General features: G+C 43.8%; 1 protein-coding gene across 1 annotated transcript in view; it reads right to left on the bottom strand.

The window, feature by feature from the left end:
• The window catches only part of LOC106596065 (rap guanine nucleotide exchange factor 5), a 107,308-nt gene that overhangs the window by 75,064 nt on the left and 11,689 nt on the right, over nucleotides 1–20,555 (bottom strand). The window contains exons 2-3 of the mRNA XM_082975792.1: nucleotides 16,694–16,833; nucleotides 15,776–15,888 (exon numbers count right to left, since the gene is read on the bottom strand). Of these exons, the coding sequence (XP_082831918.1) occupies nucleotides 15,776–15,888; nucleotides 16,694–16,833 (253 nt within the window). The remainder of the gene's footprint in view (nucleotides 1–15,775; nucleotides 15,889–16,693; nucleotides 16,834–20,555) is intronic.

The following is a 20,555-nucleotide window of genomic DNA, read 5'->3' as shown; positions in this document are numbered from 1 at the left end:
ATCCATAATAAACACTAATACCCGCTGTGCTGTAGGATGGGCCAGCAGTATCCATAATAAACACTACTATCCACTGAGCTGCAGGATGGGCCTGCAGTATCCATAATAAACACCACTATCCACTGAGCTGTAGAATGGGCCAGCAGTATCCATAATAAACACTACTATCCACTGAGCTGTAGGATGGGCCAGCAGTATCCATAATAAACACTACTATCCACTGAGCTGTAGGATGGGCCAGCAGTATCCATAATAAAGGATGGGCCAGCAGCATCCATAATAAACACTAATACCCACTGAGCTGTAGGATGGGTCAGCAGTATCCATAATACATACTACTATCCACTGAGCTGTAGGATGGACCAGCAGTATCCATAATAAACACTAATACCCACTGACCTGTAGGATGGGCCAGCAGTATCCATAATAAACACTACTATCCACTGAGCTGTAGGATGGGCCAGCAGTATCCATAATAAACACTAATACCCACTGAGCTGTAGTATGGGCCAGCAGTATCCATAATAAACACTACTATCCACTGAGCTGTAGGATGGACCAGCAGTATCCATAATAAACACTACTATCCACTGAGCTGTAGGATGGGTCAGCAGTATCCATAATAAACACTACTATCCACTGAGCTGTAGGATGGACCGGCAGTATCCATAATAAACACTACTATCCACTGACCTGACCCGTCTGAGCAGTATCCATAATAAACACTACTATCCACTGACCTGACCCGTCTGAGCAGTATCCATAATAAACACTACAATCCACTGACCTGACCCGTCTGAGCAGTTTCCATAATAAACACTACAATCCACTGACCTGACCCGTCTGAGCAGTATCCATAATAAACACTACTATCCACTGACCTGACCCGTCTGAGCAGTATCCATAATAAACACTACTATCCACTGAGCTGCAGGATGGGCCTGCAGTATCCATAATAAACACCACTATCCACTGAGCTGTAGAATGGGCCAGCAGTATCCATAATAAACACTACTATCCACTGAGCTGTAGGATGGGCCAGCAGTATCCATAATAAACACTACTATCCACTGAGCTGTAGGATGGGCCAGCAGTATCCATAATAAAGGATGGGCCAGCAGCATCCATAATAAACACTAATACCCACTGAGCTGTAGGATGGGTCAGCAGTATCCATAATACATACTACTATCCACTGAGCTGTAGGATGGACCAGCAGTATCCATAATAAACACTAATACCCACTGACCTGTAGGATGGGCCAGCAGTATCCATAATAAACACTACTATCCACTGAGCTGTAGGATGGGCCAGCAGTATCCATAATAAACACTAATACCCACTGAGCTGTAGTATGGGCCAGCAGTATCCATAATAAACACTACTATCCACTGAGCTGTAGGATGGACCAGCAGTATCCATAATAAACACTACTATCCACTGAGCTGTAGGATGGGTCAGCAGTATCCATAATAAACACTACTATCCACTGAGCTGTAGGATGGACCGGCAGTATCCATAATAAACACTACTATCCACTGACCTGACCCGTCTGAGCAGTATCCATAATAAACACTACTATCCACTGACCTGACCCGTCTGAGCAGTATCCATAATAAACACTACAATCCACTGACCTGACCCGTCTGAGCAGTTTCCATAATAAACACTACAATCCACTGACCTGACCCGTCTGAGCAGTATCCATAATAAACACTACTATCCACTGACCTGACCCGTCTGAGCAGTATCCATAATAAACACTACTATCCACTGACCTGACCTGTCTGAGCAGTATCCATAATAAACACTACTATCCACTGAGCTGTAGGATGGGCCAGCAGTATCCATAATAAACACTACTATCCACTGAGCTGTAGGATGGGTCAGCAGTATCCATAATAAACACTACTATCCACTGAGCTGCAGGATGGGCCTGCAGTATCCATAATAAACACTACTATCCACTGAGCTGTAGGATTGGCCAGCAGTATCCATAATAAACACTACTATCCACTGAGCTGTAGGATGGGCCAGCAGTATCCATAATAAACACCACTATCCACTGAGCTGTAGGATGGGCCAGCAGTATCCATAATAAACACTACTACCCACTGAGCTGTACGATGGGCCTGCGGTATCCATAATAAACACTACTATCCACTGAGCTGTAGGATGGGCCAGCAGTATCCATAATAAACACTAATACCCACTGAGCTGTAGGATGGACCAGCAGTATCCATAATAAACACTACTATCCACTGAGCTGTAGGATGGACCGGCAGTATCCATAATAAACACTACTATCCACTGAGCTGTAGGATGGGCCAGCAGTATCCATAATTAACACTACTATCCACTGAGCTGTAGGATGGACCAGCAGTATCCATAATAAACACTAATACCCGTTGAGCTGTAGGATGGGCCAGCAGTATCCATAATAAACACCACTATCCACTGACCTGACCGTCTGAGCAGTATCCATAATAAACACTACAATCCACTGACCTGACCCGTCTGAGCAGTATCCATAATAAACACTACAATCCACTGACCTGACCCGTCTGAGCAGTATCCATAATAAACACTACTATCCACTGACCTGACCCGTCTGAGCAGTATCCATAATAAACTACTATCCACTGAGCTGACCTGTCTGAGAAGTATCAATAATAAACACTGCTATCCACTGACCTGACCCGTCTGAGCAGTATCCATAATAAACACTACTATCCACTGACCTGACCCGTCTGAGCAGTATACATAATAAACACAACTATCCACTGACCTGACCCGTCTGAGCAGTATCCATAATAAACACTACTATCCACTGACCTGACCCGTCTGAGCAGTATCCATAATAAACACTACTATCCACTGAGCTGTAGGATGGACCAGCAGTATCCATAATAAACACTAATACCCACTGAGCTGTAGGATGGACCAGCAGTATCCGTAATAAACACTACTATCCACTGAGCTGTAGGATGGTCCAGCAGTATCCATAATAAACACTACTATCCACTGAGCTGTAGGATGGGCCAGCAGTATCCATAATAAACACTACTATCCACTGAGCTGTAGGATGGGCCAGCAGTATCCATAATAAACACTACTATCCACTGAGCTGTAGGATGGGCCAGCAGTTTCCATAATAAAGGATGGGCCAGCAGCATCCATAATAAACACTACTATCCACTGAGCTGTAGGATGGGCCAGCAGTATCCATAATAAACACTACTATCCACCGAGCTGTAGGATGGGCCAGCAGTATCCATAATAAACACTAATACCCACTGAGCTGTAGGATGGGCCAGCAGTATCCATAATAAACACTACTATCCACTGAGCTGTAGGATGGACCAGCAGTATCCATAATAAACACTACTATCCACTGAGCTGTAGGATGGGCCAGCAGTATCCATAATAAACACTACTATCCACTGAGCTGTAGGATGGGCCAGCAGTATCCATAATAAACACTACTATCCACTGAGCTGTAGGATGGGCCAGCAGTATCCATAATAAACACTACTATCCACTGAGCTGTAGGATGGGCCAGCAGTATCCATAATAAACACTACTATCCACTGAGCTCTAGGATGGGCCAGCAGTATCCATAATAAACACTACTATCCACTGAGCTGTAGGATGGGCCAGCAGTATCCATAATAAACACTACTATCCACTGAGCTGTAGGATGGGCCAGCAGTATCCATAATAAACACTACTATCCACTGAGCTGTAGGATGGGCCAGCAGTATCCATAATAAACACTACTATCCACTGAGCTGTAGGATGGGCCAGCAGTATCCATAATAAACACTACTATGCACTGAGCTTTAGGATGGACCAGCACTATCCATAATAAATACTAATACCCACTGAGCTGTAGGATGGGCCAGCAGTATCCATAATAAACACTAATACCCACTGAGCTGTAGGATTGGCCAGCAGTATCCAAAATAAACACTACTATCCACTGAGCTGTAGGATGGGCCAGCAGTATCCATAATAAACACTACTATCCACTGAGATGTAGGATGGACCAGCAGTATCCATAATAAACACTAACACCCACTGAGCTGTAGGATGGTCCAGCAGTATCCATAATAAACACTACTATCCACTGAGCTGTAGGATGGACCAGCAGTATCCATAATAAACACTAATATCCACTGAGCTGTAGGATGGGCCAGCAGTATCCATAATAAACACTAATACCCACTGAGCTGTAGGATGGGCCAGCAGTATCCATAATAAACACTACTACCCACTGAGCTGTAGGATGGGCCTGCAGTACCTCCATAATAAACAGTAATACCCACTGAGCTGTAGGATGGACCAGCAGTATCCATAATAAACACTACTATCCACTGAGCTGTAGGATGGGCCAGCAGTATCCAAAATAAACACTACTATCCACTGTGCTGTAGGATGGACCAGCAGTATCCATAATAAACACTAATACCCAATGAGCTGTAGGATGGGTCAGCAGTATCCATAATAAACACTACTATCCACTGAGCTGTAGGATCGACCGGCAGTATCCATAATAAACACTACTATCCACTGACCTGACCCGTCTGAGCAGTATCCATAATAAACACTACTATCCACTGACCTGATCCGTCTGAGCAGTATCCATAATAAACACTACTATCCACTGACCTGACCCGTCTGAGCAGTATCCATAATAAACACTACTATCCACTGAGCTGACCCGTCTGAGCAGTATACATAATAAACACTGCTATCCACTGACCTGACCCGTCTGAGCAGTATCCATAATAAAAGCACCTATCCACTGACCTGACCCGTCTGAGCAGTATACATAATAAACACAACTATCCACTGACCTGACCCGTCTGAGCAGTATCCATAAGAAACACTATTATCCACTGACCTGACCTGTCTGAGCAGTATCCATAATAAACACTACTATCCACTGAGCTGTAGGATGGGCCAGCAGTATCCATAATAAACACTAATACCCACTGAGCTGTAGGATGGGCCAGCAGTATCCATAATAAACACTACTACCCACTGAGCTGTAGGATGGGCCTGCAGTATCCATAATAAACACTACTATCCACTGAGCTGTAGGATGGGCCAGCAGTATCCATAATAAACACTACTATCCACTGAGCTGTAGGATGGACCAGCAGTATCCATAATAAACACTAATACCCACTGAGCTGTAGGATGGGCCAGCAGTATCCATAATAAACACTACTATCCACCGAGCTGTAGGATGGGCCAGCAGTATCCATAATAAACACTACTATCCACTGAGCTCTAGGATGGGCCAGCAGTATCCATAATAAACACTACTATCCACTGAGCTGTAGGATGGGCCAGCAGTATCCATAATAAACACTACTATCCACTGAGCTGTAGGATGGGCCAGCAGTATCCATAATAAACACTACTATCCACTGAGCTGTAGGATGGGCCAGCAGTATCCATAATAAACACTACTATCCACTGAGCTGTAGGATGGGCCAGCAGTATCCATAATAAACACTACTATGCACTGAGCTTTAGGATGGACCAGCACTATCCATAATAAATACTAATACCCACTGAGCTGTAGGATGGGCCAGCAGTATCCATAATAAACACTAATACCCACTGAGCTGTAGGATTGGCCAGCAGTATCCAAAATAAACACTACTATCCACTGAGCTGTAGGATGGGCCAGCAGTATCCATAATAAACACTACTATCCACTGAGATGTAGGATGGACCAGCAGTATCCATAATAAACACTAACACCCACTGAGCTGTAGGATGGTCCAGCAGTATCCATAATAAACACTACTATCCACTGAGCTGTAGAATGGACCAGCAGTATCCATAATAAACACTAATATCCACTGAGCTGTAGGATGGGCCAGCAGTATCCATAATAAACACTAATACCCACTGAGCTGTAGGATGGGCCAGCAGTATCCATAATAAACACTACTACCCACTGAGCTGTAGGATGGGCCTGCAGTATCCATAATAAACAGTAATACCCACTGAGCTGTAGGATGGACCAGCAGTATCCATAATAAACACTACTATCCACTGAGCTGTAGGATGGGCCAGCAGTATCCATAATAAACACTACTATCCACTGTGCTGTAGGATGGACCAGCAGTATCCATAATAAACACTAATACCCAATGAGCTGTAGGATGGGTCAGCAGTATCCATAATAAACACTACTATCCACTGAGCTGTAGGATCGACCGGCAGTATCCATAATAAACACTACTATCCACTGACCTGACCCGTCTGAGCAGTATCCATAATAAACACTACTATCCACTGACCTGATCCGTCTGAGCAGTATCCATAATAAACACTACTATCCACTGACCTGACCCGTCTGAGCAGTATCCATAATAAACACTACTATCCACTGAGCTGACCCGTCTGAGCAGTATACATAATAAACACTGCTATCCACTGACCTGACCCGTCTGAGCAGTATCCATAATAAAAGCACCTATCCACTGACCTGACCCGTCTGAGCAGTATACATAATAAACACAACTATCCACTGACCTGACCCGTCTGAGCAGTATCCATAAGAAACACTATTATCCACTGACCTGACCTGTCTGAGCAGTATCCATAATAAACACTACTATCCACTGAGCTGTAGGATGGGCCAGCAGTATCCATAATAAACACTAATACCCACTGAGCTGTAGGATGGGCCAGCAGTATCCATAATAAACACTACTACCCACTGAGCTGTAGGATGGGCCTGCAGTATCCATAATAAACACTACTATCCACTGAGCTGTAGGATGGGCCAGCAGTATCCATAATAAACACTACTATCCACTGAGCTGTAGGATGGACCAGCAGTATCCATAATAAACACTAATACCCACTGAGCTGTAGGATGGGCCAGCAGTATCCATAATAAACACTACTATCCACCGAGCTGTAGGATGGGCCAGCAGTATCCATAATAAACACTAATACCCACTGAGCTGTAGGATGGGCCAGCAGTATCCATAATAAACACTACTATCCACTGAGCTGTAGGATGGACCAGCAGTATCCATAATAAACACTACTATCCACTGAGCTGTAGGATGGGCCAGCAGTATCCATAATAAACACTACTATCCACTGAGCTGTAGGATGGGCCAGCAGTATCCATAATAAACACTACTATCCACTGAGCTGTAGGATGGGCCAGCAGTATCCATAATAAACACTACTATCCACTGAGCTGTAGGATGGGCCAGCAGTATCCATAATAAACACCACTATCCACTGAGCTGTAGGATGGGCCAGCAGTATCCATAATAAACACTAATACCCACTGAGCTGTAGGATGGGCCAGCAGTATCCATAATAAACACTACTATCCACTGAGCTGTAGGATGGACCAGCAGTATCCATAATAAACACTACTATCCACTGAGCTGTAGGATGGGCCAGCAGTATCCATAATAAACACTACTATCCACTGAGCTGTAGGATGGGCCAGCAGTGTCCATAATAAACACTACTATCCACTGAGCTGTAGGATGGGCCAGCAGTATCCATAATAAACACTACTATCCACTGAGCTGTAGGATGGGCCAGCAGTATCCATAATAAACACCACTATCCACTGAGCTGTAGGATGGGCCAGCAGTATCCATAATAAACACTACTATCCACTGAGCTGACCCGTCTGAGCAGTATCCATAAAAAACACTACTATCCACTGAGCTGACCCGTCTGAGCAGTATCCATAATAAACACTACTATCCACTGGCCTGACCCGTCTGAGCAGTATCCATAATAAACACTACTATCCACTGACCTGACCCGTCTGAGCAGTATCCATAATAAACACTACTATCCACTGAGCTGTAGGATGGGCCAGCAGTATCCATAATAAACACTACTATCCACTGAGCTGTAGGATGGGCCAGCAGTATCCATAATAATGGATGGGCCAGCAGCATCCATAATAAACACTAATACCCACTGAGCTGTAGGATGGGTCAGCAGTATCCATAATACATACTACTATCCACTGAGCTGTAGGATGGACCAGCAGTATCCATAATAAACACTAATACCCATTAGCTGTAGGATGGGCCAGCAGTATCCATAATAAACGCTACTATCCACTGAGCTGTAGGATGGGCCAGCAGTATCCATAATAAACACTACTATCCACTGAGCTGTAGGATGGACCGGCAGTATCCATAATAAACACTACTATCCACTGAGCTGTCGGATGGGCCAGCAGTATCCATAATAAACACTACTATCCACTGAGCTGTAGGATGGTCCAGCAGTATCCATAATAAACACTAATACTCACTGAGCTTTAGGATGGACCAGCAGTATCCATAATAAATACTAATACCCACTGAGCTGTAGGATGGGCCAGCAGTATCCATAATAAACACTAATACCCACTGAGCTGTAGGATGGGCCAGCAGTATCCATAATAAACACTACTATCCACTGAGCTGTAGGATGGGCCAGCAGTATCCATAATAAACACTACTATCCACTGAGCTGTAGGATGGACCGGCAGTATCCATAATAAACACTAACACCCACTGAGCTGTAGGATGAGCCAGCAGTATCCATAATAAACACTACTATCCACTGAGCTGTAGGATGGACCAGCAGTATCCATAATAAACACTACTATCCACTGAGCTGTAGGATGGGCCAGCAGTATCCATATTAAATACTAATACCCACTGAGCTGTAGGATTGGCCAGCAGTATCCATAATAAACACTACTATCCACTGAGCTGTAGGATGGACCAGCAGTATCCATAATAAACACTACTATCCACTGAGCTGTAGGATGGACCAGCAGTATCCATAATAAACACTACTACGCACTGAGCTGTAGGATGGGCCAGCAGTATCCATAATAAACACTACTATCCACTGAGCTGTAGGATGGGCCAGCAGTATCCATAATAAACACTACTATCCACTGAGCTGTAGGATGGGCCAGCAGTATCCATAATAAACACTACTATCCACTGAGCAGGCCAAGCCGTCTTCTATGAGTTATTAAAACTATTGCGTCTTAATTGGCACCTGGCCAAAACAGTTGCACTATAGGGAATAGGATGCCTAAACCAGCCAATGAATATTTAATTATGGGATGGGGCTAGACTCTGCAAGAGGCTTAGCTCATTAGCAGGTTCTGCTTCCCATCATGTACTTCTCTACAGTATGAAGCACTCTGCTCTCGTGGCATATTTAGGTCAATAGTACCATGGCATCCTGAAATGAGTCTTCCTGCTTATACAAAAAATATTACATTAAAAAGAGAAACATACACACATACACACCTCTTGTGCTGCTGGTACGACATTACATCTCTTGTGTCTGTTCATTCCAGATAACCCTGAACTGACCCCAGTCTGAGGAGTATCCATAAAAACACTCTATTTTTTATGTAACCTTTATTTAACTGGCAAGTCAGTTAAGAACTAATTCTTATTTACAATGTCGGCGTACAATTGTGAAACCCAGACGACACTGGGCCAATTGTACGCCGCCCTATGGGTCTCCCAATCACGGCCAGTTGTGATAAAGCCTGGATTTGAACCAGGGTAAGTTATCTTCTATGAGAAGATGGCTCCAATCGTCCCATGACATCCTGAAATGAGTCTCCCTGCTTGTACAAAAAATATTACATTAAAAAGAGAAAATCCAACTCGTATGTATGGTGAGGTCCAACGGCAATAACTACTGTAATCCTGCAATGTTAGAAATAGGAGTCCCACTAGCGGTGAAACTGGAGGGCGCAATTCAAATAAATAATCTTAAATATTATGGATTTTAAACCTTTATGTACATATAAGTGTCTTATATCGGCTGAAAGCTTAAATTCCTGTTAATCTAACTGCACTGTCCGATTTTACAGTAACTATTACAGCAAAAACATGCCATGCGATTGTTTGAGGATGGCGCCACACATCAAAATATCTTTCCACGGGCACAGGTTTCATACATTCACAAATAACGATTAAATGTTCAGTTACTTTTTGAAAATCTTCCTCTGATCTGTCATCCAAATGGTCCCAGCTATAACATGTTGTGTTGTTTTGTTAGTTAAAATCCTTCTTTATATCCCAAAAAGTTTGTTTAGTTGGCGCCATCGATTTGAGTAATCCACTCGTTCAGCATTTTCTCCTACCATATCTATTGTGTTATATTCTCTTACATTATTTTAACATTATATGCATATCCTGGCTTCAGGGCCTGAGCTACAGGCAGTTTACTTCGGGCACGTCATTCAGACAGGATGTGGAGAAAAAAGGGGCCTAGCCCTAAGACGCTTTAGGAAACCACAGCAAATGAAAGAATAGGCTATGGGCTGAGCAATGCTTGGGCTTGTAAAATTCTCAGGTTTTCCTGAAATCCCAGTTTGAAAGATCCTGGATTCAGGAGGATAGAAGCAGGAAGTCCAGAATCCTCCAAACAGAATTCCTAGGAATATTAGGAAAGTTACCATCATTTTGCAAGTCTAGCCATGCTGGAAATATCTCTTACATTATAAATATTACTCACAGCTAACTACAATAAGAGCCCAGGTCTTCCTCCTTACTGTTTTCATGCTGAAGCAGTCTGCAGGATCAGTGAATGGCCTGGGGACATAGACTCTATTCTATTAACCAACGGTCAGTCAATCTCTCTGTGTCCCAAATGGCACCCTTTTCCCTTTATAGTGCATTACTTCTGACCAGTGTCCATAGGGCTTTGGTCAGAAGTAGTACGCTACATAGGGTATAGGGTGCCATTTGGGACACAGACTCTGTTCTGCCTTTACTTCACTGAACACAGCACAGATAGGCCCACAGCCCCTGTTACTACCACTAGAACTTGACCAGGGAGAGATTAGTTGAGGACACAGTCCATATCTTCCACTTAATCGAGGAAGGAGAGAAAGAAGCAAATGGATTTGCATGCAAATTGCATGAGAAATTGTACATTGATGTTATTCATCTATATCTCTATGTACTATGGGCATTGATATCTATTCATATTCTCCCTACAAGTAAAGTTACTTGGAAGAGAAAGCTAACGTGGAATGAATATGTAAGTAAAATTGTAAGTGTGCGATTATTATATTACTGTAGCATGTGCATGCAAATCTATCATACAATAGCCATGACTTCATCCAAACACTCACGTCAAACCAGATTTACTTTCCCATTACACAACAAGCATCCCAGCTATGCATTTCAATAAGCAGTCATCTCTGAAATTATACCAGCAGTCATCTCTGATAATGTACCAGTAGTCATCTCTGATATTATACCAGCAGTCATCTCTGACAATACACCAGTAGTCATCTCTGATATTATACCAGTAGTCATCTCTGATAATACACCAGTAGTCATCTCTGATATTATACCAGTAGTCATCTCTGATATTATACCAGTAGTCATCTCTGACAATACACCAGTAGTCATCTCTGATATTATACCAGTAGTCATCTCTGACAATACACCAGAGAGCAATTACATACAGTGGGGGAAAAAAGTATTTGATCCCCTGCTGATTTTGTATGTTTGCCCACTGACAAAGAAACAAAAAAATCCAGAAAAACGCATGTTAAAAATGTTATAAATTGATTTGCATTTTAATGAGGGAAATAAGTATTTGACCCCCTCTCAATCAGAAAGATTTCTGGCTCCCAGGTGTCTTTAATACCTGTAATGAGCTGAGATCAGGAGCACACTCTTAAAGGGAGTGCTCCTAACCGCAGCTTGTTACCTGTATAAAAGACACCTGTCCACAGAAGCAATCAATCAATCAGATTCCAAACTCTCCACCATGGCCAAGACCAAAGAGCTCTCCAAGGATGTCTGGGACAAGATTGTAGACCTACACAAAGCTGGAATGGGCTACAAGACCATCGCCAAGCAGCTTGGTGAGAAGGTGACAACATTTGGTGCGATTATTCGCAAATGGAAGAAACACAAAATAACTGTCAATCTCCCTCGGCCTGGGGCTCCATGCAAGATCTCACCTCGTGGAGTTGCAATGATCATGAGAACGGTGAGGAATCAGCCCAGAACTACACGGGAGGATCTTGTCAATGATCTCAAGGCAGCTGGGACCATAGTCACCAAGAAAACAATTATTAACACACTACGCAGTGAAGGACTGAAATCCTGCAGCGCCCGCAAGGTCCCCCTGCTCAAGAATACATATACATGCCGGTCTGAAGTTTGCCAATGAACATTGAATGATTCAGAGGACAACTGGTGAAATTGTTGTGGTCAGATGAGACCAAAATAGAGCTCTTTGGCATCAACTCAACTCGCCGTGTTTGGAGGTGGAGGAATGCTGCCTATGACCCCAAGAACACCATCTCCACCATCAAACATGGAGGTGGAAACATTATGCTTTGGGGGTGTTTTTCTGCTAAGGGGACAGGACAACTTCACCGCATCATTTGACGGGGCCATGTACTGTCAAATCTTGGGTGAGAACCTCCTTCCCTCAGCCAGGGCATTGAAAATGGGTCATGGATGGGTATTCCAGCATGACAATGACCCAAAACACATGGCCAAGGCAACAAAGGAGTGGCTCAAGAAGAAGCACATTAAGGTCCTGGAGTGGCCTAGCCAGTCTCCAGACCTTAATCCCATAGAAAATCTGTGGAGGGAGCTGAAGGTTCAAGTTGCCAAACGTCAGCCTTGAAACCTTAATGACTTGGAGAAGATCTGCAAAGAGGAGTGGGACAAAATCCCTCCTGAGATGTGTGCAAACCTGGTGGCCAACTACAAGAAACGTCTGAACTCTGTGATTGCCAACAAGGGTTTTGCCACCAAGTACTAAGTCATGTTTTGCAGAGGGGTCAAATACTTATTTCCCTCATTAAAATGAAAATCATTTTATAACATTTTTGACATGCGTTTTTCTGGATTTTTTTGTTGTTATTCTGTCTCTCACTGTTCATATAAACCTACCATTATAATTATAGACTGATAATTTCTTTGTAAGTGGGCAAACATACAAAATCAGCAGGGGATCAAATACTTTTTCCCCCCACTGTAGATTCATAATGAAGGCATTGAATCACATACAACAACGTGTGCATAATGCAGTGGTCTGATTATTAAAAATAACACATTAAAAAGAATCTAGGCCTACCATGCGTGTGTCCTAAATGTTCCCCTATTCCTTTTGTAGTGCACTACTTTTAAAGAGAGCTCGGGTCAACAGTAGTGCACTATAGGGAGTAGGATGCCATTTGGGACACATTCCACAGAAGCAGAATTGCAATGCATTATGGGTTAAGAATCAGTCTGCTCGTTAGTGAACAGGACAGACCTCAAACCAAAACATCAATCTTCTTTGTTGACAATCTCTTCTCTCGTTAAGTAGATGGTAACACAATGTTCCAGTTGGACTTTGTTTGTTTTGTGATGTGTACTTTCTGGTAATGAGTGAATCTGTGCTGAGGGGGAATCAATAGCAGCACTCAGAGGTTTGGCTCAGGGAGAGAAGGCAAGTGTGAACACTACCCAACACTGAGCGATGGTTGCATCCCACATGGTACCCTATTCCCTTTATAGTGTACTACATTTGACAAGAGCAGTGGTATTCAAACTGTTTCAGTTGGGATCCCGTAACTTCTCGAGACCCCACCCCAAATCCAATGACGCAAGCTTGAAATCGGTACATTTAGGTTTTACATCAAAAAATGATCTTCAAAATTAAAAGAAACCAATAGATACATTTACTCAATAAAATTAAGTGTCATTATCTTTCTCAAAAACATGTGTATATTGTCCCATACAGTAATCTGTACTCTTATTTCTTTGTTCCCCCCCAAAAAACAGTTCATTTTTTTGGTGGGGCGGGGGGGTTCCCCCGTGACCCCACTAAGGGTCATGACCCCGACTTTGAATAACACTGGGATAAGGTATATAGTAGAATACAATGATGTGTAGAGCTGTACATTACATTATCGGCTTATGGTGATCACATCTTCCTCAAACATGCCTGTGGTGTTCTTTAAAAAAAGTGCTCTCTGGCAGAAAGATATCTTTTGCATTCTTTATAATGTCTGGGTTAGCCTGGGTATCTGGGAACTAACCCTCAACAGCTATAGCAGCTTGCATATTATATTTGTAAAGATTGTTCTTTTCACTTCATTGAGATATCAATTATATATGAGGAGATTTATATTAGCTCTGCTTATCATCAACCCCCAACACATTGACTACAACGTCCTAAATGGCATCCTATTCCCTAAGTAGTGCACTACTTAGAGAACAGGGTACCATTTGGAACATAGCCATATGTCTTCACATGGCCGGCTGCCTTCGTGAAGCAAATGACTTCTCATCAGAACATCACCATCTCCTCATGACAGGTTTAGTAGAGACAATATTTTATAGTTGCATGGTTTTTAGTGAAGCTGAGATTCCATATTATCCCGTATGATCTCCCCCCCTTGTTATTCTGGAGGGAGCAGTGAGAGCCGCCCAGGGCCCCAACAGTAGCATTAGCAGGGTTGCAGAATGAACAGAGAGAGAGCGAGGGTAGGGGGAGAAAACAGGGAGGGAGAGGAGAGAGTGATGACTAGTTTAGAGGAGCCAGGACTGAATGGACTCTGGAGTTACTGTATGAAGGATCTTTGTCAGGCGATCAGTGTCTCATTGGGACATACAGAGCTGAGTCCCTATCCCCTGCTTATAGAACACCGATCTGAACATCAAATTGACTCAAAAATCACAATTTCCTGATACGTCCTCTACACTGCTTCTTGCATTTGCTCGTGATTCTCGTGACCTCTAGAGAAGGTCTAAGTGTTCAGATAAGTTCAGTGACGCCACAAACACACACTTACTCATCAGAATGAGCAATGATGTGGTCTGGCAGGAGCAAGGCATGGAGCAGGCAGCCTGATAGGGAACTAATCTTGGACCGGCTGCATCTATCTCCCATCTCCCACTGCTCTATATATCATTCTCCCTTCTCCCATCTCCCACTGCTCTGTATATCAGCCTCCCTTCTTCCTTCTCCTATCTCCCACTGCTCTGTATATCAGCCTCCCTTCTTCCTTCTCCTATCTCCCACTGCTCTGTATATCAGCCTCCCTTCTTCCTTCTCCCATCTCCCACTGCTCTATATATCAGCCTCCCATCTCCCATTTCCCACTGCTCTATATATCAGCCTCCCATCTCCCTTCTCCCATCTCCCACTGCTCTGTATATCAGCCTCTCTTCTGTCATCTCCCACTGCTCTGTATATCAGCCTCCCTTCTCCCTTCTCCCATTTCCCACTGCTCTATGTATCAGTCTCCCATCTCCCTTCTTTCATCTCCCACTGCTCTATATATCAGCCTCCCACCTCTCTTCTCCCATTTACCAACGCTCTATATATCACTCTCCCAGGAGCAGCCTGCATCTCTCACTTTATCTCTCTCAATCTAGTCTCTCTCTTTCTCTATCACCCTATTTCCTCATCACCATACATAGTCATTTATCCCTCTTTAGTAAGAGACACTCCTCTCTCTCGCTCTCTCTCTCTCTCTCTTCAATTTAAGGGGCTTTATTGGCATGGGAAACATATGTTTACATTGCCAAAGCAAGTGAAATAGATAATAAACAAAAGTGAAATATACAATAAAATATGAACAGTCTATCTCTCTCACGCCTCTTTAAAAATATTCACATAGTTTAGCATAGATTAACATAGATTAACATAGATTAAAAGTAGTAGCCAGAGGCCAAGAAATATTGATTTGGGGGGGTAAGTGACTGACCTGACTCCTTAGTCTGCTGTGTGTTCTCCTGGTCATCACGGTGGTTGTCCAGCCTCAGGACAGACAGCAGGTGTTCTAGGATCTTCTCTGGGGTCCCTGACACCACCACGTACCTGTCAGAGACAACACTGTCACTGGACGAGTCGTCCTCGATGGAGGACAGAGAGCGACTGCTGCTCCACACCTCCTGTCCATCCCCCTCTCCCTCTGACTCCTCCTCGTCTATGTAGCGGAAGTAGGGGACATCGAAGGTGGGGACTTTGGTGGCCTTGGCCCCTTCCTCTGCCCAGCTGGCGCTGTCACTGCCCCCGCTTCCACTGCTGCCTTCCTCTGAGTCTTCCTCCTCATCCTCCTCCTGCTCCACCAGAGCCACCGCTGCCAGCAGCCTGCCCTCCTCCCGCTGCCGCAGGTCCGGGGGTGGCCGCGGCCGAGTGCCCATCCTCAGCATGTCCCTGTGCCCCTTACAGCCGGTAACACTGTTGCCGTGGTTACTGCTGCATGCCTTCCCTCAGCCACCCATTGGCCCATCCGCCTAGCTGTCCACCTGCTGCAGCTGCTATAGAGCCCTGGGAGAACCCTGGTCCTGTGGTCTCCCTACCCCAGAGAGAGTTCTCCACACCCAGCCTGAGACGGTGACACTCTCCCCTGTGTCTACACAGCCAGTCAGCCAGTCAGCCAGTCAGCCAGTCAGCCAGCTACGGCTCACTCCCGGCTTACTCACTCTCTCTCACACACACGCTAGCTCCATCCATCTGTGTGCTGTGAGCTGCAATGCAAGCACACGCCGCCTGTGTTTAGAAGTGTATGTGTGTGTGTGTGTGTGTGTGTGTGGAGACTGAGGAGGAGAACGACTAGAAGGAGGGCGGAAAGAGAGAGAGTGAGAGGGAGGGGTGAAAGCGGAGCGACAGAGAGGCTTACCTCCTGTCCCCCTCCTCTGGTCTCCCCCCTCCCCTGGCCGATGCAGAGGGGGCTGGCCGCTGTGACGACACTCTCTGGAGCACCAGCACCTCCTGGCCCCGCTCCCGCAGACACACACGGACTGCCTCGTCACTGTGGGCCTGGAGGGAGGGAGGGAGGGAGGGAGGGAGGGAGGGAAGAGAGAGGGAAGGAGGGAGGAGCATAATCACTAAGGAGATTCCCTGTCTTTTCTTTTCCTCTCACCGCATCCCATTGATTTCCATCACAATAGCCCTGTCACATCCAGTCCTCTGAATGAAAGACCCTCTCCATAGATTACAAAAATCATTCATTTTTATCAGTAAACCCCAGTCAGGAATTGTATTTACATTCACATAATCAAACGAATGCATATTTTAATGAACAATTGTTCTTTAGAGGATATGAATGCTGTTTAGACCGTGATTTATCTATCTTCCTTCCGTAACACTTTGGATGTGTTTTATGTGAGGAGCAGGTCTTAGTGTGTTGTAAAAACACTGGGTTTAAAGGGTTTGCTGTTGGCCTCAGATGAGACAGCTCTGGGTTTTCTAATGTCACCCCTGTGTGCTCTGTGTGAGGGTTTCATAAGAAAGAGAGATAGGGACTGGTGCAGAACACACGTTCACACACAGGAACACACACACACACCGCGATGGCAATGTCACGTCATCACCAGAGTGTTATCAATCTTTCCCAGCCTTCAGGCACATAGGGAAAACACTTAACTGGTGATCTCTCTCTCTCACTCCATCCCCCCTTCACTGTTTCTCCCTCCCCCCTCTCTTTCCACCCACACAGGAACAACAAAGTCCTCTGCTGTGAATGCCTCTCCTCTAGTCACCCAGTCTCATGTAGTCATGGGTCAAGGATAGCAGTTTAACCCACTGAGACAATTACCACAACAACAACTACAACTTATGACTGTTCCTCACATGCAGTAGAGCAGAATAAGTTGTGAAGCAAAATCTATACAGTTCCTCCATGTATATTCAGTAGTAGTCACATTATGCAGTCGACTCTCTCTGTGGGAATACCCAGGGGTTGAGTTGGGATATTGTAGTAGTAACTGTCCCAGATAATGGTGTTAAATATTATTGCTAGGTTATGACTAGGTTATTAAAAACTAAGAGGCAATGAAAGTGTGTGTGTGTGTGTGTGTGTGTGTGTGTGTGTGTGTGTGTGTGTGTGTGTGTGTGTGTGTGTGTGTGTGTGTGTGTGTGTGTGTGTGTGTGTGTGTGTGTGTGTGTGTGTTCGCATGCTGTGTCGAACTGTTATGTTTTTTTCCCCTTAAGTCCTAATCAAGAGTTCATTATCTTTATCAATACGATTGGTTCAATAAGACAATAATGTCTTGAAGGGTGTGTAAATTAGAAAGAGAGTTCCATCACCACTATAATCTGCATGGAGGGTTAACACCGGCACCAATGCAGACAAAGGGGAAGAAACAAATTGAACCAATTAGGCCGGGGGATATTGGCTGCAGTGGAAACCAAGGGACACATGAAGGCCCTTTTAGGAATCGAGGTTGGGATGATGTGCAAGAGAAGTGTAGTGGGGGGTTGTGGGAACTGGGAAAAGGAAGTCACATTCAACCATTTGTAGCTGTTTGGCTCATAACTGAACAAACACAAACACACACGGATGCATAAATACCAGATGGAAATCACTATTCAGTTACCTCAGAGAGGATTAGGGATTAGTAGAGGGAGTAGATGAATACTGGAAAACATTAATACATAAGCACAAAAAAAATAGTATTCTTCAACAAAATAGCCTGTGATGGTGATTGTAATGGACCTGTAATGGTGATTGTAATGGACCTGTAATGGTGATTGTAATGGACCTGTAATGGTGATTGTAATGGACCTGTAATGGTGATTGTAATGGACCTGTAATGGTGATTGTAATGGACCTGTAATGGTGATTGTAATTGACCTGTAATGGTGATTGTAATGGACCTGTAATGGTGATTGTAATGGACCTGTAATGGTGATTGTAATTGACCTGTAATGGTGATTGTAATGGACCTGTAATAGTGATTGTAATGGACCTGTAATGGACCTGTAATGGTGATTGTAATTGACTGGTTGAACCAGGACTAGTGATTCTACATCTCTCTTCCATTCCATCTCATTATTTCTCTCATCAGATGTCTGAACATGTCAGCTTTGCAAGTAGCCATGCATGATGATTTCTGCCAAGTATACAGTTTGCATAATAAACCAATTAAATGAATGGTTGAAGCATTTGACATTCAGTAAAGTCGGTGATATTTAGGCAGTAGATACAGAGCCAGAATAGTACCCTATTCCCTGTATAGTGCACTACTTTTGGTAGGGGGATGGGAATAGGGTGCCATTTGGGATGCACATTATTAATAGGTGGTAGAGTACAGTAGATTAATCGATGGTAGATTACAGTAGATTACTAGATGGTAGATTACAGTAGATGAATAGATGGTAGAGTACATTAGATTACTAGATGGTAGATTACAGTAGATGAATAGATGGTAGAGTACATTAGATTACTAGATGGTAGAGTACAGTAGATTACTAGATGGTAGATTACAGTAGATGAATAGATGGTAGATTACAGTAGATGAATAGATGGTAGAGTACAGTAGATGAATAGGTGGTAGAGTACAGTAGATTACTAGATGGTAGAGTACAGTAGATTAATAGATGGTAGAGTACAGTAGATGAATAGATGGTAGATTACAGTAGATTAATAGGTGGTAGAGTACAGTAGATTAATAGATGGTAGATTACAGTAGATTAATAGATGGTAGAGTACAGTAGATTAATAGGTGGTAGAGTACAGTAGATTAATAGATGGTAGAGTACAGTAGATGAATAGATGGTAGATTACAGTAGATTAATAGGTGGTAGATTACAGTAGATTAATAGGTGGTAGAGTACAGTAGATTAATAGATGGTAGAGTACAGTAGATTAATAGGTGGTAGAGTACAGTAGATTAATCGGTGGTAGAGTACAGTAGATTCATACGTAGTAGAGTACTGTAGATTACTAGATGGTAGATTACAGTAGATTAATAGATGGTCAGGTACAGTAGATTAACAGATGGTAGAGTACAGAAGATTAATAGGTGGTAGATTATAGTAGATTAATAGATGGTAGAGTACAGTAGATTAATAGGTGGTAGAGTACAGTAGATTAATAGGTTCTAGAGTAGGTGGTGGAGTATAGTAGATTAATAGGTGGTGGAGTACAGTAGATTAATAGGTGGTGGAGTATAGTATATTAATAGGTGGTAGATTACAGTAGATTAATAGGTGGTGGAGTATAGTAGATTAATAGGTGGTAGATTACAGTAGATTAATAGGTGGTGAGTACAGTAGCCATGCACATTCTAATCATGTCTGTTGCTGGTGTAATTGGTGCCTGTTGAATGACTGACACTGCTGGGTCTAGACTGGAGTACTTAGTGTTTCATAATGAGGAGTCTACTGCATGCTACACGCACGCACACACACGCAGACGCACGCAGACACACGCGCACACACGCGCACACACGCACACACACACACACACACACACACACACACACACACACACACACACACACACACACACACACACACACACACACACACACACACACACACACACACACACACACACACACACACACACCAGTCAACACAAGCCTCTGCATGCCATTAGGCAGGCAGACAGGCTGGAAGTGGCTGCAGTTTTCTGCTCTAATTGACTATTGCACTGAGGCATCCAGGGACCTTCAGCACAGCACCACTTCCTGACACACTTCAACTGATCCCTAAGCATGGCCACACACACATACATACACAAACTTATGCACATC

Source organism: Salmo salar, chromosome 05 (assembly GCF_965601325.2).
Source record: "Salmo salar chromosome 05, fSalSal1, whole genome shotgun sequence".
NCBI lineage: Eukaryota > Metazoa > Chordata > Actinopteri > Salmoniformes > Salmonidae > Salmo > Salmo salar.
The sequence above is the reverse complement of the archived record's forward strand: the minus strand, read 5'-3'. Positions and strand labels throughout refer to the sequence as shown.